Raw genomic sequence first — 22,364 nt, 5'->3', positions numbered from 1 at the left:
AAAAACGATTGCTCCGAGGTGGCAGGCCATTTGTTTTTTTTTTAATCATGTTGTTGTCGACGTGGTTTATTGCCAATTTGCCGAATCGTGAGAAGTCATTGAAGCCCGAATACATAACCGGCTCAGACCCGACGGGAACATTTTTGCCGGATAACGTTTGCGTGGGACCGTACGACCTCAGCGACCCACTTTCCGAGTCTCTGAAGGAGGGGGAATTGTTCCAGCTACGCCGTTTCCCCCCCGTATGGTGCGAATGCGGCGTGGGAAAAGACCGGAGGGTTCCAAATCGTACCCGTGGCGACGCTCTTTCGGCTGTCCCCCCGTCGGTCTTCGTGATCGTGGTTACCGTGACGACTGTGGTTGTGCGTGTGAGAATCGTTCCCTGGAAGGAGAAAAAAGGAACATCGCAAATTACACTTACTTTTTCACTCGCTCACTGGCTGTGTTGAATTTTCTCCCACCTGATTGACAGGCAAGATGTGTTTGCCAGACCGATCAGGGAAGAGATGCTCTGATTGGTGACAATAGATTAGCCTTGGTATAGCCATGCTGCCTTGCGTGCGATTTCATTTCGCGCTGCAAGGCAGCCTGGAATCCATGGATCTGATTTTCGCTTCAGTGAAGGAACCAATCACAGAAAGGCAGCAATACGATGACGACGTCTATGCGACACACCGAAGCTTGTAGTTTGTTTATATCTATGGAGCCAACATGGCAGCAGAGTGAGCAGACGCAAAGTTACCCTTCGATGCAGCCTTAGATAGTGTCCCAAGTAGTTTAGAACGCACGATTATTTTGAAAAAAATAGCAATTTTTGGCTAAACTATTTAATTACAAAGAATTTCTGTCGCTCTACATACAATCGTATCGATTATATGATTGATACGATTGGCTATGAGCTACGTACAGACGCATTTGATACAGACATTCGTAGCGCTGTCACGCCAAATTTGTACCGGGTGCCAAATTTGTACCGGGCACGACATCATGATTACGTAAGGGTTGTCCGTTGCCGGGCAGGTTTCAAAAAACATTCGCGCTCATGTTGCCAAAGACGAAATAACATAATACAGATAACGGATCGCTAGATAACACTTGTTTTTACTTTATATATTTGTATTGTATTTAATTGTTTAATCAAATTAAACACGCAGTTTACTACACGTTAAACACTCAGTTTACTAGCTAAATACGATTAAACAATTGAATACAATACAAATATAAAGTTAGCAACGCTAATAAATGTAATTTGTAAGTGTAAGTGTTATCTGTCTTGTCACGGTCAATGTTATCGGTCTTGTCACGGTCAATGAACAAGTGCGAATGAACGAGCTTGAAGGTTCGCGAATGTTCGTGAACCTTTCACGTCAATCGACGCGATCATCTGTTGCCAGGCAGGTTTGGAATGGATTACGTATGGATGACGTGCCCGGTACAAATTTGGCGTGACAGCGCCCAATAAACGGCTCCGGGCATTAGTAAAGGGGGGGGGCTGACCTGTGGCTCCGTGCCCGGCAGGTTCCCGGTGGAGGATGCAGGACCCCGAGGAGATCTGGTGGAGGAGGGCCGGGCAGAGGTAGCGGAAGTCTCCCAGCGTCAGGGCCACGTCCCGGGCCATGCCGTGGGTCCTCAGGACCTCTGAGGCGTTCTGACACTGCGGGGGGGGAAGAGCATGGGCCGTGAGCACTGCTATACACACAGGGAGTGAGTGGGTGAGTGTGTGAGTGTTCACAGTACCTCTGTGCTGCCCAGACTGCGGTTGGGGGCCGTGTCGGGGCCGCCCAGGCCCAGGCGGTGGTGCCCATCGTGGTGCTCCTGATCCTGGTGATCAGTGTCTTGATTGTGGCCGTGGTGGTGGTGGAGGGGCTGGTCCCGGTGGACCTGATCGAGGGGGTCCCGATGGTGATCATCATGGTCGTGATGGGGGTCATCGTGGTCGTCATGGTCCTGGTGGTGGTGGTCCCCATCCAGCCCGCGCCCCGTGGGGCCGTCGCCGTCGGCCCTGCGGTGCCCGTCGCCCGGTCCTCTCCCCAGGGACGGAGCCTGCTGCTCGGGCGAGTCGGAGAGCCGCGCTGCCATCGACGGACGGCTGTCCGTGAGCTTCAAGCTGGAGAGGAGCATCATGGGAAAGCTAACTCAACACAACCCTAGTGCATGTGGTCCACTGGTCGACGCCTTCGTCCGAGGCCAGTGATAGGAGCGAACGTCATGATTCTACGTTATATCGGCCCATCAAGGAGCAGACATAGGGGTTACATTTCTGCCATCCTACGGCTTTGACTGCAGAGTGGGGGATCGAACCCAGAACCTTTAAACCCTAAATCCCTGACAAACTGTCTGGTATTCATGGCACTTTCATCCTACGATATCCCACTACCAACATGGTAATAGTTGTCATTTCCTGGTGCCTCACCATGACGATGACACCAGACATCACCATGACGACCCATTAGTGTTGTGTTGGGAGGAACCACTCAAAGAACCCTGCTCCCATCATCTAGTCCTACGACCAATACCCTTGCAAACTTTTATCATCACGGCATCGACTCCTTTAGCCGCAGCTACCTGAGGTTGTGTGCATCGTCGCCGTGGGGATGGTCGCCGTGGTGATGGTCGCCGTGGTGGTGATGGTGACGCTGCTGGACCGTCACGGTCCGGACGCGGTCCAGGCCGATGTTGTGCAGCAGGCTCTTAAGTGAGGCCAGGGAGATGGTCCCGTTCTCCCCGTAGCTGGAAGGGGTCAACAGGAACATCGTTAGCCAACCAATTAACTCGTTAGTTAATGAACAGAGTTTTTCCACCTTATTTGAATAGGCTCCCTCCCGTTACCTCGTTTTATCCAGACGTGAGAACGTTTTTGTTGCGTTGTCGGTGACTAGGAGCGGCATTACTGTGTTCCTTTGAACCGTGCTTTTAACCACCGGGGCTTCAGAGGGTGGGACGGCTGTTTTCGGTGTACTCTGCGGCTTTGGATAACGTTTACAAAAGCTACGCCCGTTGATCCGTACTGACCCACAGGAGATGTGCAAGATATACATAAGCCCCCTCCCTACTGAGGGCCGAACCCCCCAGACGGCGGTCTGGGACGAGGAACCAGCGTTTAGTGGTCATCCACCCACCACATACCAGGAACAAACCTCCACAAATCCTCCAGGTAAGGTCAAGGCTCAAAACGTTTCCGTTCTCAGGATTGTATTAGATAAATGGTCTGTACCGGCTTATTTATTATTTTACCATTTTGTTTATTTGGCATGTCTCTTTCGAGGCAACATCCTTCATCAGTTGTTCTTTTAAAAAGGACTTTAAAAACGTGATTCTATAAACGTCTGTCTATACCACAGCAATGTTAAATACTTCATTATGTAACAATGATTTCCTTCCCGAGACACCTCTACCGATTAACTACACATCCGATATTAAAAACAGCCAACCACTTGTTACCCCGACAACGGAAAAAATGTAATGCACAAAGAACCATGGAAGAGTGTTTTTCTTTCAGCTGATTGAACGGCAAGAACGAAAGTAACCAATATCTAATCGCTGACGGAAACTGTGTTGTTACAAGATCAACCAATCAGAAGAGTCCTTTCATTGGAAGATAATGTGCTTCAGAGGCGGTCAACAACCCCGTCGTACATCCTCCTCCAACCACGGGACACCGTGGAGAGGTTTATTTCCTTACGTAAAGCACTCCGACGGCTTTTTGTGTTTGAAGGATGCTAGACACACAAACAGATTCCAAGGCTGAGAGATCCACTCAAAGACAACACCAGCGCTAAAGACGCAGCCAACCCCACTAGCCTCCAGTCATCCACAGGGGAAGTGTCTGAACAGGATGAGTGACTCCTATACCACAGGATGTGGTATAGGAGTCACAATCCCAATTCCCCACAATCCCAATTCCGCAACAATCCCCTGTATTAGCTTTACCATTTTTTATTTTACAGAAAGAAACTATATTTGTTCCTAAACATTGGATGTTGCTACATTAGGATACTGATACAGTGTGCCATACTGTAAAATAATATGAATATGGGGGGGGGGGGGGGGGGGGGTTAATCCATGGATTTCTTTAGTAAACAAATCAAGGCTGTGGTCGTGTGACGCTCACCAACCCACCGGTTAAACAGAGCCTCCAGGTGGTGTCTCTGGCTCGACTCCGCCTTCTGGATGTCCACCACAGCTGACGGCATGTCCGCCCCGGAGCGTCCGACCCCCTCCGTCGTGGGACACTCGACTGCCCCGGCCAGGGCACCGCTCGGCACACCGGCCCCCCAAAGGCACAGGAGCACCACCAGCACGGCCGTTGCTCTCCTCCCGATCATCACACCCCTGGTTCATACATCACGACACAAATAGTCACGCGTGGTTGAGTAAATCCCGCTGGCTGGTCAAGCTTAGTTGGTCAGTTTGACGTCCTGTAAATAATAAATGAATCCTCCGGGTGGCGTGTGTGTGCGTGCGTGGGGGGGTTACAAGGCACATGATCACCCCGAGGAATATACTATACAGATACTCTCTCACACACAGTCTACAATGTATCGACAACAACAACGCAGGTTTCACAGCTGTTAATCTGTCCCCTTCTCCACTCCGACCACCTCTTACACTACGTGTACTTAAACCCAACCGGTTGAAGGAAGAGTGTGCCTCGGGCCTACACCTACAGCCGGTTGCATATGGCCAATGATTGCATTTGTGATCCCCCGCAAAACGTGGGAAAATCGTGCACGGCGACCGGGCAGTCAGCATGCGTCGGGAAGTGGATCACATCAACAACATTGGGGAGTACACATGGTGGATGTGTGCACCCTGCACCGCGGACCTCCGTGCCGTGTGCACAGAGAGAGGGGCTCACCCCGGAAACCGAGTACAGACGGCGGGGAGAGCGGAGCGCGGCGGTCCGCTCTCCCCGCCGTCCGTGCTCGGGTTTCTGGGGTGAGCGACCGGTGTTCGGTTGTACTCGGACATACTTACGACTGAGTGCGCGACTTAGTTACGGTTTTCTCTCTGTTTTGTAGTCCAGACGCCCGTCTTCTCCTCATGTTGTGCCTTCTTGTGCTAGGCTAGCTGTAGCTAGCGCTAATAAGTAGGGCCTGGCTGGAAGGGCGCCGTGGTGAGGAGAGGCGGGGCGACTCGAGACCTGTGATTGGGCCGTGGGGAGCAAGTGACAGCTCGCGGGGCCTGTGATTGGGCCGTCTGAAGTTAGGCATTCAGGACTTCTGAAGCACCTTTGTTTATTGAAGTGGTGGTGTGTTTGTGTGAAGGCTTATCGATAAATGGTGTTACAGGGGATTATTTGAAGAAGATCCAGGCCTCCATTTATTAATCCGGATTCGGTCGGATAGTCAATGTCTTCTGTTTCTGCATCAGGGTTTTAAAGCTACTGTTGCGTTCTAATGTCCCCTCCTTCATGGGAGAATACAACTGTCCATCTGTCCATCCTTCTGTCGGTCGATTTGTCTGTTTGTCTAGTCTACCTATCTATATCTTTTTAACTGTGTCCGTCTGTGCCTAAATGTCTGTCTGTCTGACGGTTTGTCTCTATCCATCTGTATCTATCTCTATCTCTTTCTCTCTCTGTCACATAACACACACACACACACACACACAACTTAAACGGGCAGTTGGCCAACAGCCTCTTACCTGGGGGTCTTCGATGTCTAAAGGACAGGAGGCGGCTTCTCAGGCCGGGAGAAGGGTTTGGGACTTGTTTAGCAAAACTATTTTAAAGATCAATGTTGTATGTTTGTCCTTTTTTTAAGGAGTGAGGGTAAGATTTACAAGACTACAAAAATACAAAATAATAAGCATTCCATCTTCAAGTATAATATCATGACAAAAAACACAGCATAATCTAGCCGATCCTTCTCAGTATGTGGGCAGGTATCGAGCTAGATTTCAAATGAGTCTTTTTAAACACGCCTCGCTACACATTCTCACGCAGGGATTTGTCAGGTTGAATCATTTAAGACCATGGGAAACTTTTTTTTTTTTTCAAAGCCCTATAGGCAAGACGAGAGATTTAAAGGAGACGTAGGGTTCATGGTCCTGGTAATAATAAGTTCTTCACAGCAGGTTTTTTTTATCCGATAAAAACCAGTCAGGATCAGTTTCAAGTTTGAACGCCTTTATTTCCTTGTAGCCATCACCTACTATCCTTTTGCTTTTATTTATGAGAAGCACATTGTATTGCCAATGTATGGAAGGCTACACTTGCCCTCATCTGGAGCTGATTTACCAGTATACAGCGTTTAAAACGGATGGTTGGTTCCGTCAAGGCCTCCACACACCGGCGCCGCAGCGGCGCGTCAAAAAGTCTGCCCCCATTATTCCGGGTGTACTAGCCCACACCGGCGCCGACTAGCTGCGCGGCAGCGTTCCGCGCCGCGCCGCCCAACTACTCTTCGAGCCAATGTTCTATTCTCGAGCGTCGCCGCCCCTGAAAAAGCGCTTTGTAAAAGCTGGTTTGTACATCCCGGGTCCCGTAGGCACCTCCATATCTACCCCTCACCACTGGATGTCGCCCTCTTTCGTTTGTGAGAAACAATTACGAGAATGGACGATGAGTGACTGGTCGTCGAGGTGGAAAAATATGTCGAATTGTATGACCAAAGTTCCCGTCATTACAAAGACGACTCCAAAAAGGTCATTGCCTGGCGAGCCATAGCTCTGGAGATTGGATCTTCAGGTGAGAAATCAACAATGGTGGACTAAGTACCCAAACCATTAACCATAATGGGAAATAGACGAAATCAAGTCACATATAATCACACCATGTAGGTAGAAACCAGATTACTTGTAATATATATTTTTTTATTTAAGGCAAGGCAACTTCATTCATATAGCACTTTTAATACATGAAGCAGACTCAAAGTGCTTCACATAGAAACATTCTCATACAATAAAATAGATAAGTAAAAGAAAACACAGGCAAAGCTCAAAAATGCATTGTCATGTATTAACTGTCTCTCTTGTATCAGATCATGTATTAACTGTCTCTCTGGATTTAAGGAAAAATAACATTAAGTGTCTCGAGCACTCAAATAAAATACACAGGCTACTGAATCCAGCACAGCAATAACATCACTGTATTTATCCCGAGGGATAAAAAGTATATATATATGCAAAAGATTATATCAGAGAGGGATAATAACTAGATTATAGGTCATCATATAGGCTGCACCATATGGTTCTGCCATTGCACACTTAGTGGCGAATTGAAATATTGGCGTGCCTCAGGATCTGCACGGAGCTCCTGGACCAGATTGTGGCATACCCCCTGTTCTTGTCTCCGTTCATTGATGGGGTGCACCCAAACCCTTCGTCTTCTCCTTGCCCGCCTACAGCGCAGGAGAAGAAGGGCAGCCCCCCTCTGTCTGGCAACAGTTATTTATTCTGTTGAAATAAAAAAAACTCAATAAAATGTAAAAGAGCTTGCTCAATTAAAATGGATAACTACTGGCTGCATACATGTAAATGTGTGGCTATATAGATGGATAGATACTGTATCGGTCCCAATGGGGATCAATAAAGCCATCCAGGAGCTCAATACAATAAATACACACAATAACAATTGGCCTTAAAAGGTGACTGCACTATATACTAAAAAGGCTTAATATATCCACAAACAGTTCAAAATGGTACCATGAAATGTCTTGTTTATTGTATTAACCAGTTCATTTCTCTTTTGTGAAAGTCACCAAAAGTCGAAAAAAGTTAAACGCAAGGTCACAGGCTAACAGTGGAGCTGTGTTGGGAACCAGCAGCCAAGAGCTTCCATGGAAACTTTCTACCCATGTTAAATAGATTTAGTTGGCAATTCCTTTTCTGCCCATTTTTTAAACTTGTGGAAGCACTTTGCAGTACTGGGAGATACCATTTCTAATGGCAATGGAGCTAGATTCTAAAAATATCAAAAGATGCCCAAAGCAAATACCTTTAACCCATAGTTGTGTTTTATCAAATTAAAAAATGTCAGAGTTTCATTGACCACAAATTGAGCAGAAATATTTTGCATACAAATCTTTAAATAGTTTAACCACATTAAGAAAAATACATTCGTTAATTTTTTTTATTAGTGAAGCCACACGTTTTGCACATTATCCAAACAGAATACCTGAAATGTTGATATTTTCAGCCCTTTCGGGTTAAAACAAGAGAAAAGGACAACCTAACAAGAGTGAAAAGTTTGGGTTAGGTGACCTATAGTTCAAAGATGTCCCTGGTCAGGTAGACCAAATAAAAGTGTATTCCCAATTGCTCCAGGACATTCATGTAATTTACTTGTGAGCTCTCCCTCAAGCCTAGAGAGACATCAGTGTTGAACCACCAACTGAAAGAGGGTATTTGCCATTAGTATGAGTGACAACATTTCATGGCTATTAATTTAGTTCATTATATTTAGCCGATTTGAATAGCCTTTTCTAGCAGGTGAGGCTGTCAAAGAACTAAATATGGAGCAACTACAAAAAGTAAATTTGCAGCATGACCAAATTATACAAAAAGTATAGGAACTGTTCTAGCAGATATGTTTTAGAAGTCTCTTTTGATAGGCAGGGAATAATTGTCTTCGTCACCCTGTAGTTATGCCATCAAATCTGTTGGGCAAAGTACCGCTACTGATTAATCCAGTAGACTCACCAGTCAAGTCCCCCTATTTAATTATTCTGTTGTTACAAATGAAGACTAATACTTTCCACATATTGCGATCCAAGTTACTGGCTGCAGTCTTGGATTTTATAGTTCTATATGAATAGATTCAATTTACTAAACTATTAATCATGCTTCAGAAGAATTAACCTTTCTTGGATGGCAGATCTACCACAAGCCTCCATTGCCACAACCTCCAGATGGCTTACGACCTACGGCAACTCCTCGACTACTGCAAGCCAACAAATTGTCTCTTACACACCAGACACGCATTTTGCTTTATTTTAGGTTTTCAAGCATCTTAAAATACCCAAATCATCACTCCAATACACAAGTCAGCTAATGGCCTACAAGGAAATGCTGAAGCTAGTGTTAGTGATGGCGATAGAAATGGACAAGCTTGCGTGTACAAATATGCAACTAGAATTGCAAGGTTCACAGCCCAGTTGCATAAGTGGTCACAACCGTTGGATTGTAAGCAAGGGTAAAAAAAAAAAAACTTCACACAAACTAGTCAACATGGTCAATTGAAAACCTGTACAAAACGACCCTGGAATAGTCAAATGCAGCTTTACTGCGGATGAATTAAGCCAAATTGCATAAACATCCAATGGTAAACAGTATACAAATGCAATCAAGGTTGCACTCACACTAGGCCATCTGGCCGTGGCCGTCGCAACTGTGGCCTGGCCACGGTAGGCTCTTGTACATACGCCATCACGTCGCTAGCATCCAAACAATTCTACCAAACCTTAACCAACTAGTGAAAAATGGAACAAAACTTTAGCACACACCCAGTGACTAATCACCTTGTCCAGGGGTGTTCCAACGTGGTTTACCAGAGGGCCTTGTGGACTTAAAGTAAGCCACACATTTGACAGAGACAGCACGGAATGACGTTAAACTAAGCTAAGCTACAGGTTACTAGTGCTAGTGCAATTACATGAGCATTTTGCACAATATTTGTACTCCAATGCTACATTAAGCAGGCTTCTTCAGAAACCCGTAGCCTGCTACATTGAAGGGCAACTGTAACAAATCCTGACCAAGACCGAAAGATGGCTCTGGAAGCCACTACGGCCCACGCAGCAGATTACTGCGTGGACCGTGGTGGCTTCCAGATCAACTCTTCGGTGGACCATTCATACACATGTATTCCGAGGATGTTTTGAAGACACTGGAGTCCCATGGCACTAGATTCCTTTGAAGACTAATTTGGTATGGGGGGGCCCAAAGGGGGCCCCCCCCATAGATCTTGTCAGTCATCTAACACCTGTTAAGAAAAACACGCACACACATCACAAGATACAAATCAGCAAAGCTAGGTTAACAAACAGCGGCGACATGCATGTCAAGGTGCAAAGAGCAGGGATACTGATGGCTTGTGTCTGAGGAGACAGCCCAAAAACGTCAACATTTAATAAAGGAAAATAACTTTTACTCACTGCGGTGGTCTGTTTCGAAGTGCCATGTTGGTAGCAATATTTGTCTGGGCTGTTCAGTCAAATGTCCACAAAAACAAACACGCAACAACTTTCAGTTGTAGACTCTGATGTAGACTCAGAATACTTTCAGTTTGTATAAAGTGACAATAGTGATCTGCAATCTAGATCGAAAACTTTCAAACCTCACTAAACTCAACCTCGATTGACACAGGCCGATGCGAAAAGTAAACCAAACCCATTGTGTTCACCTTTAATAAAGGGGTGCGTGACAGGTGATCTCAATTAAGAGCTAATCAGAAAGAACACACGGCCATGAATGAGACGTTCAAAACGAGGACGAGGATTTAACGGAATTGTTACCATTCAAATTCAAATTTTTTTATTATTGGATAGGGTATGATATCAATGATTTGGGCTTTGAGTAGGCCTATATTTCTTAAATATATTTCTTAAGTTTTTTCACCCCTTCGCCTTTTGAATATGAAATCTATAATCTCAGCCTCTCTATAATTTGCCCAACACATATTTTATTGTTCAAATAAAATCCCATCCTTATTTTGCCATTCATATTGAATCTTTACTGTCTTTCATTGTACAACACAATCATCTAATAATTATTCATAACGCTCTTCCATCTCCTTGGCTGCATTAAGACGAGGCTCGGGTCAGAGCAAAGATCAGGATCCACACATGATAAGGGATAAAGTTATTTATTAGAATAAAGTAAGTATCATGATATCTGTAAAGGGATTAGTGTAGCGTATGGAAGATTAGAAAATGTGCGATTATATGGTTTGGACAGAAAACCCGTACCAAAATCACAAGGACCGATCGAGCCAGAACGGAGGAAACTTACCCAGACAGACAAAACAAATACTTGGAACAACAAACCATCTTTGTTGGAAATACCCAAACAAAATGCAACAAACCAAACCTGAACAGCAAACCAACATATGTGACCAACCAACTGAACTACTGACCAAACACACAATTCTTTCTACTAGCCTATGTATATGGGCAGTGGAAAGTGTGCTGTGGGGATGTTGAATAGTGTTAACATAAAACAAAACATGGAACCAATCCAAAGGTCCAAAACCTTAAGGAACCACCCTAAACAGAACCCAAGCCCACCTGCCTCTGTGGAAAGAGAGAGAGACTGGCTAAAGCCTGCGTGGCAGACCTGCACAGGTGCACCTCATCAGCCGACAAGCCTCTCAGCCCCGCCCACTGGCTACCTGTAGCAGGTAGGCAAACACAGGACCCAGCAGACGAAGGAGAGAGAGAGAGCAGTCACAGCTGTCACATCTGTTGCCTGAAGATTCTTTGTTTGTCTCCAACAAAACCTTCCAAACAGATGAATCATTGGCTCATCCCAGAAGTGTCAAATTACTTTTGTGTGTCAAAACGGGCAGGGTGGTCGTGGACTCCTGAAAAATACTACGTTAATCTATTGAAGCGTGTTCCAGAGCATGCTTCAATAGATTAACGTCCGTGCGCAGGAGCACGCAATCGCGTGATACCGGGTTGCACACACACACACACACACACACACACACACACACACACACACACACACACACACACACACACACACACACACACACACACACACACACACACACACACACACATACAGACACACCCACACAACCTCTTGCAGGCAGACTCAGAATCTTGAGCCCATTTATTAGGGAACAGGTGTTATCGGGATTCCATCACTGCATTCCCAGAATCCTGCATTGTGAAAGTCTTCCTTTTTTTTTTTTAAATGTACAATGGCGTTTTATTCTACATACAAAACAACCGTAGTCTTTTTCAGGAGTCCACGGTCACCCTGCCCGTTTTGACACACAAAAGTAATTTGACACTTCTGCAACTACGTTGCAATGTCGTAAACGTACACCTTTACAAGTTTTTAAAACTAAATATTCAACCTTTCAAAACTTATTTCTCAATGTATGAACACCTGTTTGCAGAATCCCATTTACAAGGTTTCAAAACCGGGAAACAATGAAATACACTGTTAGAACAGTGCCAGATTTGAAACTCTGCAAATGCGCTGGTGAAATTGTTTGAACTTTGAAAATGTGTTGGTGAAAATGATGAAGAAGATAAAATAACACAAAATCATGTTTACAGATGTTAGAATTTTAGTTTTTTTCAGGTTATAATCTCTTTTTTCAGTGTTGCAAAACCTTTTTTACAAGGTGTTGAGTTTTCAAACCCAGACTTACATGCCTTTGAAACTTTTTTTTTCAGGTTTGAATTAGGGCAGGAAACTGACTCCATAACCCCGGCTCATGCCTATAGTTTCGTCTCCGTACTGTTACTGTTTGAGTTACACCAGAGAGCATGGGCATTTATATAAACCGCCGCTAGGGGGAGGTATTTCCCAACTAAACGGACACGGGTCGTGTATATTTCCCTGGCAGCAGGCTCAATTTATGTTATCACTTTTATGGAATACCATTATAACTCAAGTTATCCAAGATAATTACCACCACCAATGCCTGCACTAAGCCACGTGCACTGCGGGAGGGCTAAACCGAGAACATACACCAGGCAGCCCAACTGATACACTACCTATCCCATAATGTTTTCGCTATCGATTGTAACTTCCACGCAGAACCTCCGCGACCAACCAGCGTCGCCCTCACCTCTCACACACACACACACACACACACACACACACACACACACACACACACACACACACACACACACACACACACACACACACACACACACACACACACCCACAGAGCTCTGGCTGCAACCACACACTCACACACACACACCCTCTCACTCATACACACACACACAAATATACACACACTCACACATACTCTCTCACTCATACACACACACAAATATACACACACTCACACACACTCTCTCACTCATACACACACACACTCGCGAGACCCTCTCGCACACACACACACACACACACACACACACACACTAGGCTTATCAGATATTGATCCAGTTTGACATAGATCTGGAGATATTGGGGCAGCGGACAGAGTGGAAAGACGCAGGCGGGTCAGGTTTGCGTGTTTGATTGCTGCCATGTCATGTGCATTAATATTAAGTTCATACTATAATACTGTCACTATTAGTGAGTTATTTTTGCGAATCATCTCCTTCCAGAGTCGATTTCAGAGGTAGTGGTAATAATTCAGTCTTTTCTGTTTTAATTAGCGTCCCAGATAACAGATAGACAGCCATAACCTTTATCTCTCTTATCTCTTTGCTGTGTTCTCTCTTCTTTCTCTGTCGGCCTCACAATGAGAGCAGTGAACAGGCCCTCGGGATATGGATTCAAATTTAGATAGAAGAGAAGACTCTTCCAATGCTACCTCACTCTCTCTCTATCCCTCTGTGTCTGTCTGTCTCCGCCTGTCTCTCTCCCTATTTATGTCTCCCTCTTTCTGCCTCACCCTCTCTGTCTTTCTCCCTGTGTCTGCCCTCTCTCTGTCTCTCCCCCTCTCTCTGTCTCTCCCCCTCTCTCTGTCTCTCCCCCTGTCTCTGCCTCCCTCTCTTTATGTCTATTCCTCTCTCTGTCTCTGCCTCACTCTCTCAGACTCTCTCCCTCAGGCTCTCTCTCTGTCTCTCTCCATTTCTCTGTCTCTCTCATTCTCTCTGCCTCTCTCATTCTCTCTGCCTCTCATTCTCTCTGCCTCTCTCTCTTTATGTCTATTCCTCTCTCTGTCACTCCCCCTCTCTCTGTCTCTGCCTCACTCTCTCAGACTCTCTCCCTCAGGCTCTCTCTCTGTCTCTCCCCCTCTCTCTGTCTCTCCCCCTCTCTCCCCCTCTCCCACTGTCTCTGCCTCCCTCTCTTTATGTCTATTCCTCTCTCTGTCTCTGCCTCACTCTCTCAGACTCTCTCCCTCAGGCTCTCTCTCTGTCTCTCTCCATTTCTCTGTCTCTCTCCTTCTCTCTGCCTCTCTCTATGTGCCTCTCCCTCTCTGTGTCTTTGCCTCTCTCTCTCCCTCTCTTACCCTCTCAGATGTACAAAGAGCACTGGAACAAACCCCTCAGACGCCATGAACCAGAGTGTTGGTCAGCGCTCCACGCCGGAATGTTCTGTCGTCTGGTTCTCTGTTGCATCTCACGCCATTGTTCCCGGTTTTCTTATGTCAAAGTCACGGCCATCGTTCCACCAAGCCCCTCTCCTCCATGCAGTCACTCTCAATCGCAACGTAAAACGTGATTCATGTGCCATTTATGATTTTTTATGATTTTGGGGGTCGTTTTTTGAATGCGGCTGTCACAGTTACAGGTTAATGTCTCATATTAAGCCTGCTGTGCGAATGAGTTATTAAAACATTATCGCAGTCGTCAGTCAATCTCTGTCCCGTGACCGAGCTGAAACCTTTACATCAGTGATGTAGACTCAGAAATCCCTCCTGCGTTCAGTACGCAGCTCTATGGAAACACTGGGTGGTCTGCTGACCACACCTCTAAAAGAGGAATCTCCTTTGCTGACATGCCGTTAGGGGCGGCATCAACTCCGGAGGTGGAGCAGGTTGGCCGATAACCATAGTTTGATCGCCGGCTCCTCCCAGCTGAGTGTCGAGGTGTCCCCGAGCAAGACACCTCACCCTGACTGCTCCTGACGAGCTGGCTGTCGCCCTGCGTGGATGACTCCGCCGTCGGTGTGCGAATGCGTGAACGACTGGTTGTGAGTCGCTTTGGATAAAAGCATCAGCAAAATCCCAAAAAATGTAAATGTATTAACCCCATGGCCATCACCAGCCAGAGAGCAGGAGGTAGCTGTATGGCTGGTGGACTGCTGTGGCCGAAGCCTCTTCTAGGGACTTCATCGAGGTCCTCAAGCCTCAAAGAAGAAACATACTTTCACTTTCATTCACACTAACACACTAGTGTAGGATGCACCTGCAGCCCCGCCCCCGAGGGGACATTAACGGGGCTCCCCCAGATGAGGACGCAGGGTGGTGGTGTTGGAAGACCACTTTCGTGTGGACAACGATACTTGACCTGGTGGTCCATGCTGCCATGCACAAGACCTCTCCTAATGTGTGTGTGTGTGTGTGTGTGTGTGTGTGTGTGTGTGTGTGTGTGTGTGTGTGTGTGTGTGTGTGTGTATGGGTGTGTGTGTATGTGTATGTGTGTGTGTGTGTGTGTGTGTGTGTGTGTGTGTGTGTGTGTGTGTGTGTGTGCGTGTGTGTGTGTGTCTGGAGACGGCTGGTTCAATCTGGGCACATTGACTACAGGTGTGCAGCCTCACCCAGCCCTCTGTAGTGACCCTCTCCATGATGGACACACCCCCTCCACCTTGTCCGGGGCAGAAACTAGCCCTTTAGAACATGCCCTGAGCTCTTCAGAGGGCGGACTCTGACGCACTAGTGCCCTAGAGGCTGACATTGCAGCCCGTATCGTCAGTGAAGCGCTCTCATAAATGATCAGAGAATAGGTTCCAGGTGGGAATATCCTTAAATGAGTTTGTGTGTGTGCCTGTGTTGAGGTGTGTGTGTGTGTGTGTGTGTGTGTGTGTGTGTGTGTGTGTGTGTGTGTGTGTGTGTGTGTGTGTTCATCAATGGTATAAATATTTGTATTTGTAACATTACGTCTCATTTGCATTTTGGAAGCACCTGTTAATTTTACGGTGCTGTGGCGGTGGGGGTTGGAGTCCTCCTCTCCTCTCCTCTCCTCCTCACGTGACCGCTCCGGTCCTCCGGTCCAGATCTCTTTGTTGTGGGTCCGGCTGCCGCAGCTGCTCCTGGCGCGGTGCTCACCTCGTCTCTCTCCCTCTCTCTCCCCCTCCCTCTCGCTCTCTCTCTCTGTCTCTCTCTCTACACACTGACGGCGGCAGCCACGGCGTGGGGATTCACGTCCGCTCCTCGAGCAGCTCCACAGCCAGGTCCGGGGAAGGGGAGCGCAGACTACAGACGGAGGTCTAACAGCGGTACAGTCGGGGCGGTAGAAAACAACAACAATAACAACAACATAAAAACGCAAGTCACACGGAAAGCCAGCGGAGGAGGAGGAGGATGGCGCTGCTGCGTTTGGTCACGTCGCGTGGAGGAACAGCGACATCAGGTCAGCGCCTCCTCGGATGAAACCTCGGCTCGTCCGCGTGTCACCACCGATTCATCACCGTTCATCTACCGAAGTGCACCGCCGTCCACCGCTCCGGGTCGGATCTGACATCTCTCCGCCGTTCGCACCGTGAATCGGTTCCGTACCTCGTCGGACCCCCCCCACCCCCCTGCCTCCAGCAGCAGCACACAGGACGGTGCAACCGGGCGACGACAGGCAGGCCAGGCCCCCGAATCTTTGCAGCATGGCCGGCGTGGGTCCGGGAGGCGTGTCGGGGTGGCCCGGGCGGCTGGTGTGGTACTACCTGGCCGTCTCCTGCCTCGGCTCCCTGGGCTTCTGGTCGCCGGGGACGCTTGCCTCGTACCCCCAGAGTGGAGAGTGTAAAGGGAAGGGGAAAGACTGCACAGGTGAGCCCCCCATGTGCTCCGTCCCACTTAATAACTGCTTATGTTGTGTCTGCATAAAGTCGTGTGTGTGTGTGTGTGTGTGTGTGTGTGTGTGTGTGTGTGTGTGTGTGTGTGTGTGTGTGTGTGTGTGTGTGTGTGTGTGTCTCTCGTTGTCGCCAGACAGACAACAGGGTGGTGTAGTTTGTGGAGGACATAAACCAAAACAATTCCTCTCAATTGTCTTGTGGTACCATCTTTAGTCTTCTTTGTACGTCATCACAAAACACACTTTTATTGTAGTACAGGTGACAACAATTTAGCACTAACACCGCCGCGACGGCCGAGCCCCGCCCCGGCGGGCGTTACTAACACCCACATCCATCCCACCGTAACTTCCCAGCATGGGGGCTGGAACTGGCAGGTTTTAACGGTTTTAACGGCCGGTGTCAAAATACAAAAAGAGAGGGAATTAATAAACTGAGAGACTTTTTAATCCAGTGTAGACATAACCCCACCACATTGCCTATATTGTGATTCTCTGTTCTTCCATTAAATATTGAACATTTGCATCGAAGATCAATGGAAGCCTTCTGCGTTCCAATTTCAAGCCCAGCCACCGCGTAATTTTGCGTTCCACCCCGGTACCCAAACTAATATCCCAGACTTATCCCTAACCCAGTGTCTTCGACCCATGCAGCATTAACCTTTTAATGCATTTCACCTGAATGGATTTAAACCTTTGTTCAAACTTCTACTCACACACTGTCAGAATAACAAACAGTTGGTTCGTTTTTTAGTTCAGTTTTAGCTAAGGGCTAGCATTGTGCTATTCTGTGATTACACATGTTTGATGCAAACCATGGTGTTGCGTGCATGTTAATGTCGGCTAAATGGTAGCATAATAAGTGTGTGTGTGTGTGTGTGTGTGTGTGTGTGTGTGTGTCTGTGCGTGTGTTTCTGCGTCCATGCATGCACTCGTCTACATATCTCTGTCTGCCACATGTCTGTGTGGGCATGCTTCACGGAGCGTTATTTGCGGTGTGAATTTGTGCCGTTATTATTCTCCCATTCAAGACGTACCTCTCTACCAACAGCCCTCCCCCAAAGTAAACCCCCGATTCCTGGGTGCCACGTCCGGGTGGTCTGGGGCCCACGACTGCTGCTACCTGTAAAACCACGCACACCAGAACAGAGTCACTGGGTCGCTGACTTCATCACAAACCCTCTAAACCTCGTCCCTCTGCCAGACTAGGAGGGACTACGTTCCCTATGACAGACTGCATTCCTCCCCTCCCCCCAAATGTTAGAGAATTGCCATCATAATCGTGTGGAAATCCTTGTGATCCATTAAGGATTATTGTCGCTCAAAGCAAGATGGTGTCTGCTGGCACGTGCAGCCGACCGTGTTACAGCAGGAACCCAGGCCCCCCCTAACCCCTCCCCGCAGGCCTGCCTCTGTAAAATACATTAAACGCACCAGACCTCAGGGAGCTGATGCCTGAAAGTCTTTCAGGTCTGAGGTGTGTCTCGGTGGGCTGACCTACCTTTTCCAAATAAGTGCCCTCAGAAAGTGCTGGCTTCCTCTTTGTTGACTAGTTGTACTCAGAACAGGTTAATATATTATTAGTGGTAGTCAAGTGACTCAGAACAGGTTAATATAGTATTAGTGGTAGTCAAGTGACTCAGAACAGGTTAATATAGTATTAGTGGTAGTGAAGTTCATGTTTGGAGATATAACAGCAGATAAACAGCTGAAGTCAAAACTCAAGCGCACAAATCAATTGATCGCGTTGTTCAGCCGTGTTGAAAGTGTGTGTAAATAAAGAGGCACTAAGGAGAGGTATCTCTCTGAAGAAACGCTTGTTATGACAGCCTGTTGAAGCCCTGCTTGGTTGTGTATAATTCACCGGCTTTATGGGCCGTGGGATCCCGGTAATTACCCATAAACAAACAGCGCTTTGATAAACGACGAGAACTCCTCTTTCCTCGCCATTCTTCACCATGAAGAAATTGATTCAAACCCACAGCTTCCGAAAAGGTGAAAAACATATCAGTTTGGTTGTAGCGCAACAAGCCTCGTTTAGACATTCAGGTTGAGTGTTTTACATGTAGGTCTGGCTTAAAAATGGGTTCCTGTTTCACCACAAGGTGTGATGTGGATCGGCCACTACACGTCATTTAAGAACCCATTAGTGACATCACAGGTGGGCGTGTTCACCCAGTGACGACACCTGCTAGTACAATAAGAGCCCTTTTTAAAGAGGGGCCGAATGGCCATATCGGCCATTTTCTGTAGCTGATTGATCACTGACTGAGCTCTATCCTCGTCTGCTCTACAGGAAGTAGCCACGCATCACTTCCTCCAGCTGTGCCTTTAAACCAGTCCATTACCCCCAGAACTGGAGTGTGACGGACGGGTTTAAAAGGTGTAAACAGTGTTTGATGGCCTGCTGGCTCCAATTCAAGTTAAATGATCCTTAATACCGCTGATACGGGATCAGGGTTGATCTATGTCTCAAAGTATCTCACATCTATAGATAGATACATGTATCCTTCGACCTCGAACTCTACCAGTGAATCTTAAATCTCCGTATCAGTATAGTGTTATTCAAAGTGATGGAGGGGGGGGGGGGCTCTCCTCGATCAATCAATGACCGACGTTCTGATCGGTGGCGAGGCAGGGTGGAAACGCCACACATCACTTCCTCTGACCAGTCCGTTACCCCCAGAACCACAGGCTGACAGATGGATCCAAACACTTGGCTGCGAGGCAGTAAACAGCGCTTGTTGCTGGTCGGCTGGACGTGGTCATTATGGGACGTACGTACGTACGGTGCAGTTAATCAGGCCTTCAGGAGCAGATGCTCTGTTGGACGGCAGATGTACGGAGGTTAGCGTGTTGCTCTGCTGGGACTGTTTGGTTGGTTGTAGGTTTCGAGTGTTTGTGATCATTTAGCTGCCGTCTCTGTACACACAGATGTGTGGCCTCAGGTTCCCCCCTCCCTTCGGGTCCGTTGGGCCTGGGAATCCCTTTGAGACTTGAACTGCGATTAATTAGACAACACAGAGTTGGCTCGATTCATCTTTTTTGTGGATAGTTGTAACAGTGTTATAGGGATATAGTGTTGTGGCTTGGATGTTTAACTCCCAGTCCCAACCCAAAGGTTCTGGGTTTGATCCCCAACGTCCCGGTCTACCTGCAGGCATCCTAGAGCAATGTGCCCCCTAACCCCTACATGCTCCTTAATGACCTGTCTCTGTACTGTCACACCCCTACCTGCTCCTTAATGACCTGTCTCTGTACTGTCTAAACCCTACCTGCTCCTTAATGACCTGTCTCTGTAGTGTCTAACCCCTACCTGCTCCTTATTGACCTGTCTATGTACTGCCTAAACCCTACCTGCTCCTTAATGACCTGTCTCTGTACTGTCTAACCCCTACCTGCCCCTTAATGACCTGTCTCTGTACTGTCTAACCCCTACCTGCTCCTTAATGACCTGTCTCTGTACTGTCTAGCCTCTACCTGCTCCTCAATCACCTGTCTCTGTACTGTCTTACCCTACCCTACCTTTTCCTCAATAACCTGGCCTGTCCTAAGTTCACCTGAAGTCGCTTTGGATAAAAGCTGATGAGCAAATAGGATAGGAATTGAACCTGGCTCCCTACTCTGACTCTTCCCTAGCAGGCCTAGCCACAGCTGCCTCTACATGTACCTGCTTGGCGCCCCAAAGTCCAGTAGACCTCATCAGAGATAGACCGGGTGAAGGGATTAGGTAGGAGTAGTATAAAATAGAAGTTCTGGTCAACGTTGTCTTTTTCTATTCTCATACTGCGCCGTGATTATCAGAATGATCTCCGACCTCGGTCTGAACCATATGCACGAGCGCTGCACCTCGGGTTCCAGCGGTGACGAGCAGTAAGCCCTGGACATCACAGCAAATAACGCCCATTGATCAGCGGAGGGTGGAGAGATGGGTGAACCCTCCCTTTTCATATACATGCGGGTCATGTGACTAGACTAACAATAACTTGCTTCATCTCCCCGGATGATACATTTATTATTGATAGGGTTGCAGGAACGACAAAAAAGGAAAGAGATGATTAAAGAACAGGAGAAGGTAGCAGAGAGAGAGCGAGATGGCAGGGGGGGGGGGGGGGGGGGAAGAGAGAGAAGGATGAAAGAGAGGAATGCTTCCACTCAGAGACAAAGGAAGGAAGAAACAAGGCATCGATCTTATTGGAAAGTCTAGAGAGAGGATTCCTCTTCGAAGAATGGTCCTGTGTCGAGGACATTTTAAAGTGTATGGAGGCCAATTAACCCTTCACTTCTCTAAGACCGCACACGCCCCTTCAGCCGGTGGTGGACTTACGTGACCCCGAAGGCCTAGAGACCACTCAGAGGTCTGTGGTGCTCCTATGAGACCCCTAGGACCTAGAGACCACCCAGAGGTCCACCACCCAGAGGTCTGTGGTGGACCTACGCAAACCCGAAGACCTAGGGACCACCCAGAGGTCTGTAGTGGACCTATGAGAAACCCAAAGACCTAGGGACCACCCAGAGGTCTGTAGTGGACCTACGCTACCTCGAAGACGTGGAGACCACCCAGAGGTTTGTGGTGGACCTACAAACCTACTCCTCCCTTTCTCCACGGTGGTGAAAGAAACCGTTGATTGTTCGAGCGGGTGGGCGGTGTTTTGTGTTGGACAGCGAGACGCGAGAACGAAAGGAACGCAACCGACGACTTCAATCCTCGCCGCGTCCCCCGGTCGCGACGCCCCCCCCCCCCCCCCCCCCCCCACGCCACGCCTCCACACAGAACCGTGAACCCTGCCGCAGACCCTACGAACCCTGAGCTGCAACTCCTCAGCCAGGACCCTCCTCTCTGTCCGTTCACTGTTGCGGTCGTTGAGGTCTTTTACGGCGGAAACACCCATGGGGACTAATAGAGATGACATTATCCTGCCATCGATCGGTCTCGGATCCAACGGGGGCCTGGGTGCAGCCCTGCACGTCAGACCCGCTTCACAAACATCAGACAGGCTGCGGCAGATATCGCAGTATTGACTCCGGCGGCTCCTCGCATTGGTTCCCAACATTGTCGGGCTTGTGACCCCAATTTGAGGCGTGAACGTCCCTGCTACCCCGACTCCTTACTTCTTACACGCCATGTTTTTTTGTCGCGGTGCAGCTGCCTCCATAAACTCATCGTTGCATTTTGACCCGGTCTTCCTCTGCCGGTAATGTCCAGGTCCCAGAGAGCGTGGGCACACTGCATTGCACCACACCAATTAGTCTTGGTGGTGGTAGGCCTAGTAATTCACCAGTGGCTCAGAATCATTAGGCAGTCCGTTTGTATACAGGACCTTTTATGAAAGCTCTCAAGCCTGGTAACATGTTATTTACTTCCGAAAGGAGCAGGACATCTCGGTATCTTGTACGTCTTGCATATCAAGCGACCCTGGGTTGGGTCTTGACACCCAGGCTGTCACGTTGGGGATTCAGATCTGGTCCTTCTTTGATGTGTTTTGGTGTCAAACGCCATGTTTTTATTTCACTGTTTTGTTTGTCCTGTACAAACTGTTCTGCAGTATCGTAGGTTTGAGAAAGTAGCTGGACAGATCTTAGTTATAACGCTTATCTCGTCTCATCTTCATTATCTTAACTTAGATATGAATGTGTTCAATAGCTCTTTGTAACACATTTTATCAGATCTTCTCACTTTAATTATTTTAGCTTAATTATATAATCTAAAAGCACTAGTATGTAGTAATTAGTGTATAATCCACAAAGTCCTTTTCTACAGTAACCAAGAAC

General features: G+C 47.6%; 2 protein-coding genes across 4 annotated transcripts in view; one reads left to right on the top strand and one right to left on the bottom strand.

Moving 5' to 3' along the window:
- The window catches only part of slc39a6 (solute carrier family 39 member 6), a 583,352-nt gene extending 578,209 nt beyond the window's left edge, over positions 1-5,143 (bottom strand). For 2 of the 3 annotated variants that reach the window (XR_009526876.1, XM_060058120.1), the window contains exons 1-6: positions 4,978-5,141; positions 4,120-4,332; positions 2,566-2,730; positions 1,738-2,107; positions 1,498-1,654; positions 293-382 (exon numbers count right to left, since the gene is read on the bottom strand). Coding sequence is in view for 2 of the 3 variants with exons in the window: in XM_060058120.1 (XP_059914103.1) it covers positions 293-382; positions 1,498-1,654; positions 1,738-2,107; positions 2,566-2,730; positions 4,120-4,332; positions 4,978-5,045 (1,063 nt within the window). In the remaining variant the exon portion in view is untranslated. Of the gene's footprint in view, positions 1-292; positions 383-1,497; positions 1,655-1,737; positions 2,108-2,565; positions 2,731-4,119; positions 4,333-4,977 lie in introns of all 3 variants that reach the window. The other variant, XM_060058121.1, reaches the window with a different exon arrangement.
- Positions 5,144-15,794: 10,651 nt separating this feature from the next.
- Positions 15,795-22,364, top strand: part of tmeff1a (transmembrane protein with EGF-like and two follistatin-like domains 1a) — a 33,363-nt gene continuing 26,793 nt past the window's right edge. Inside the window, exon 1 of the mRNA XM_060058138.1 lies at positions 15,795-16,570. Coding sequence (XP_059914121.1) covers positions 16,408-16,570 — 163 coding nt within the window. The 5' untranslated portion in view covers positions 15,795-16,407. The remainder of the gene's footprint in view (positions 16,571-22,364) is intronic.

Source organism: Gadus macrocephalus, chromosome 8 (assembly GCF_031168955.1).
Source record: "Gadus macrocephalus chromosome 8, ASM3116895v1".
Taxonomy (NCBI): domain Eukaryota; kingdom Metazoa; phylum Chordata; class Actinopteri; order Gadiformes; family Gadidae; genus Gadus; species Gadus macrocephalus.
This window is presented reverse-complemented; position numbering and strand designations above follow the sequence as displayed.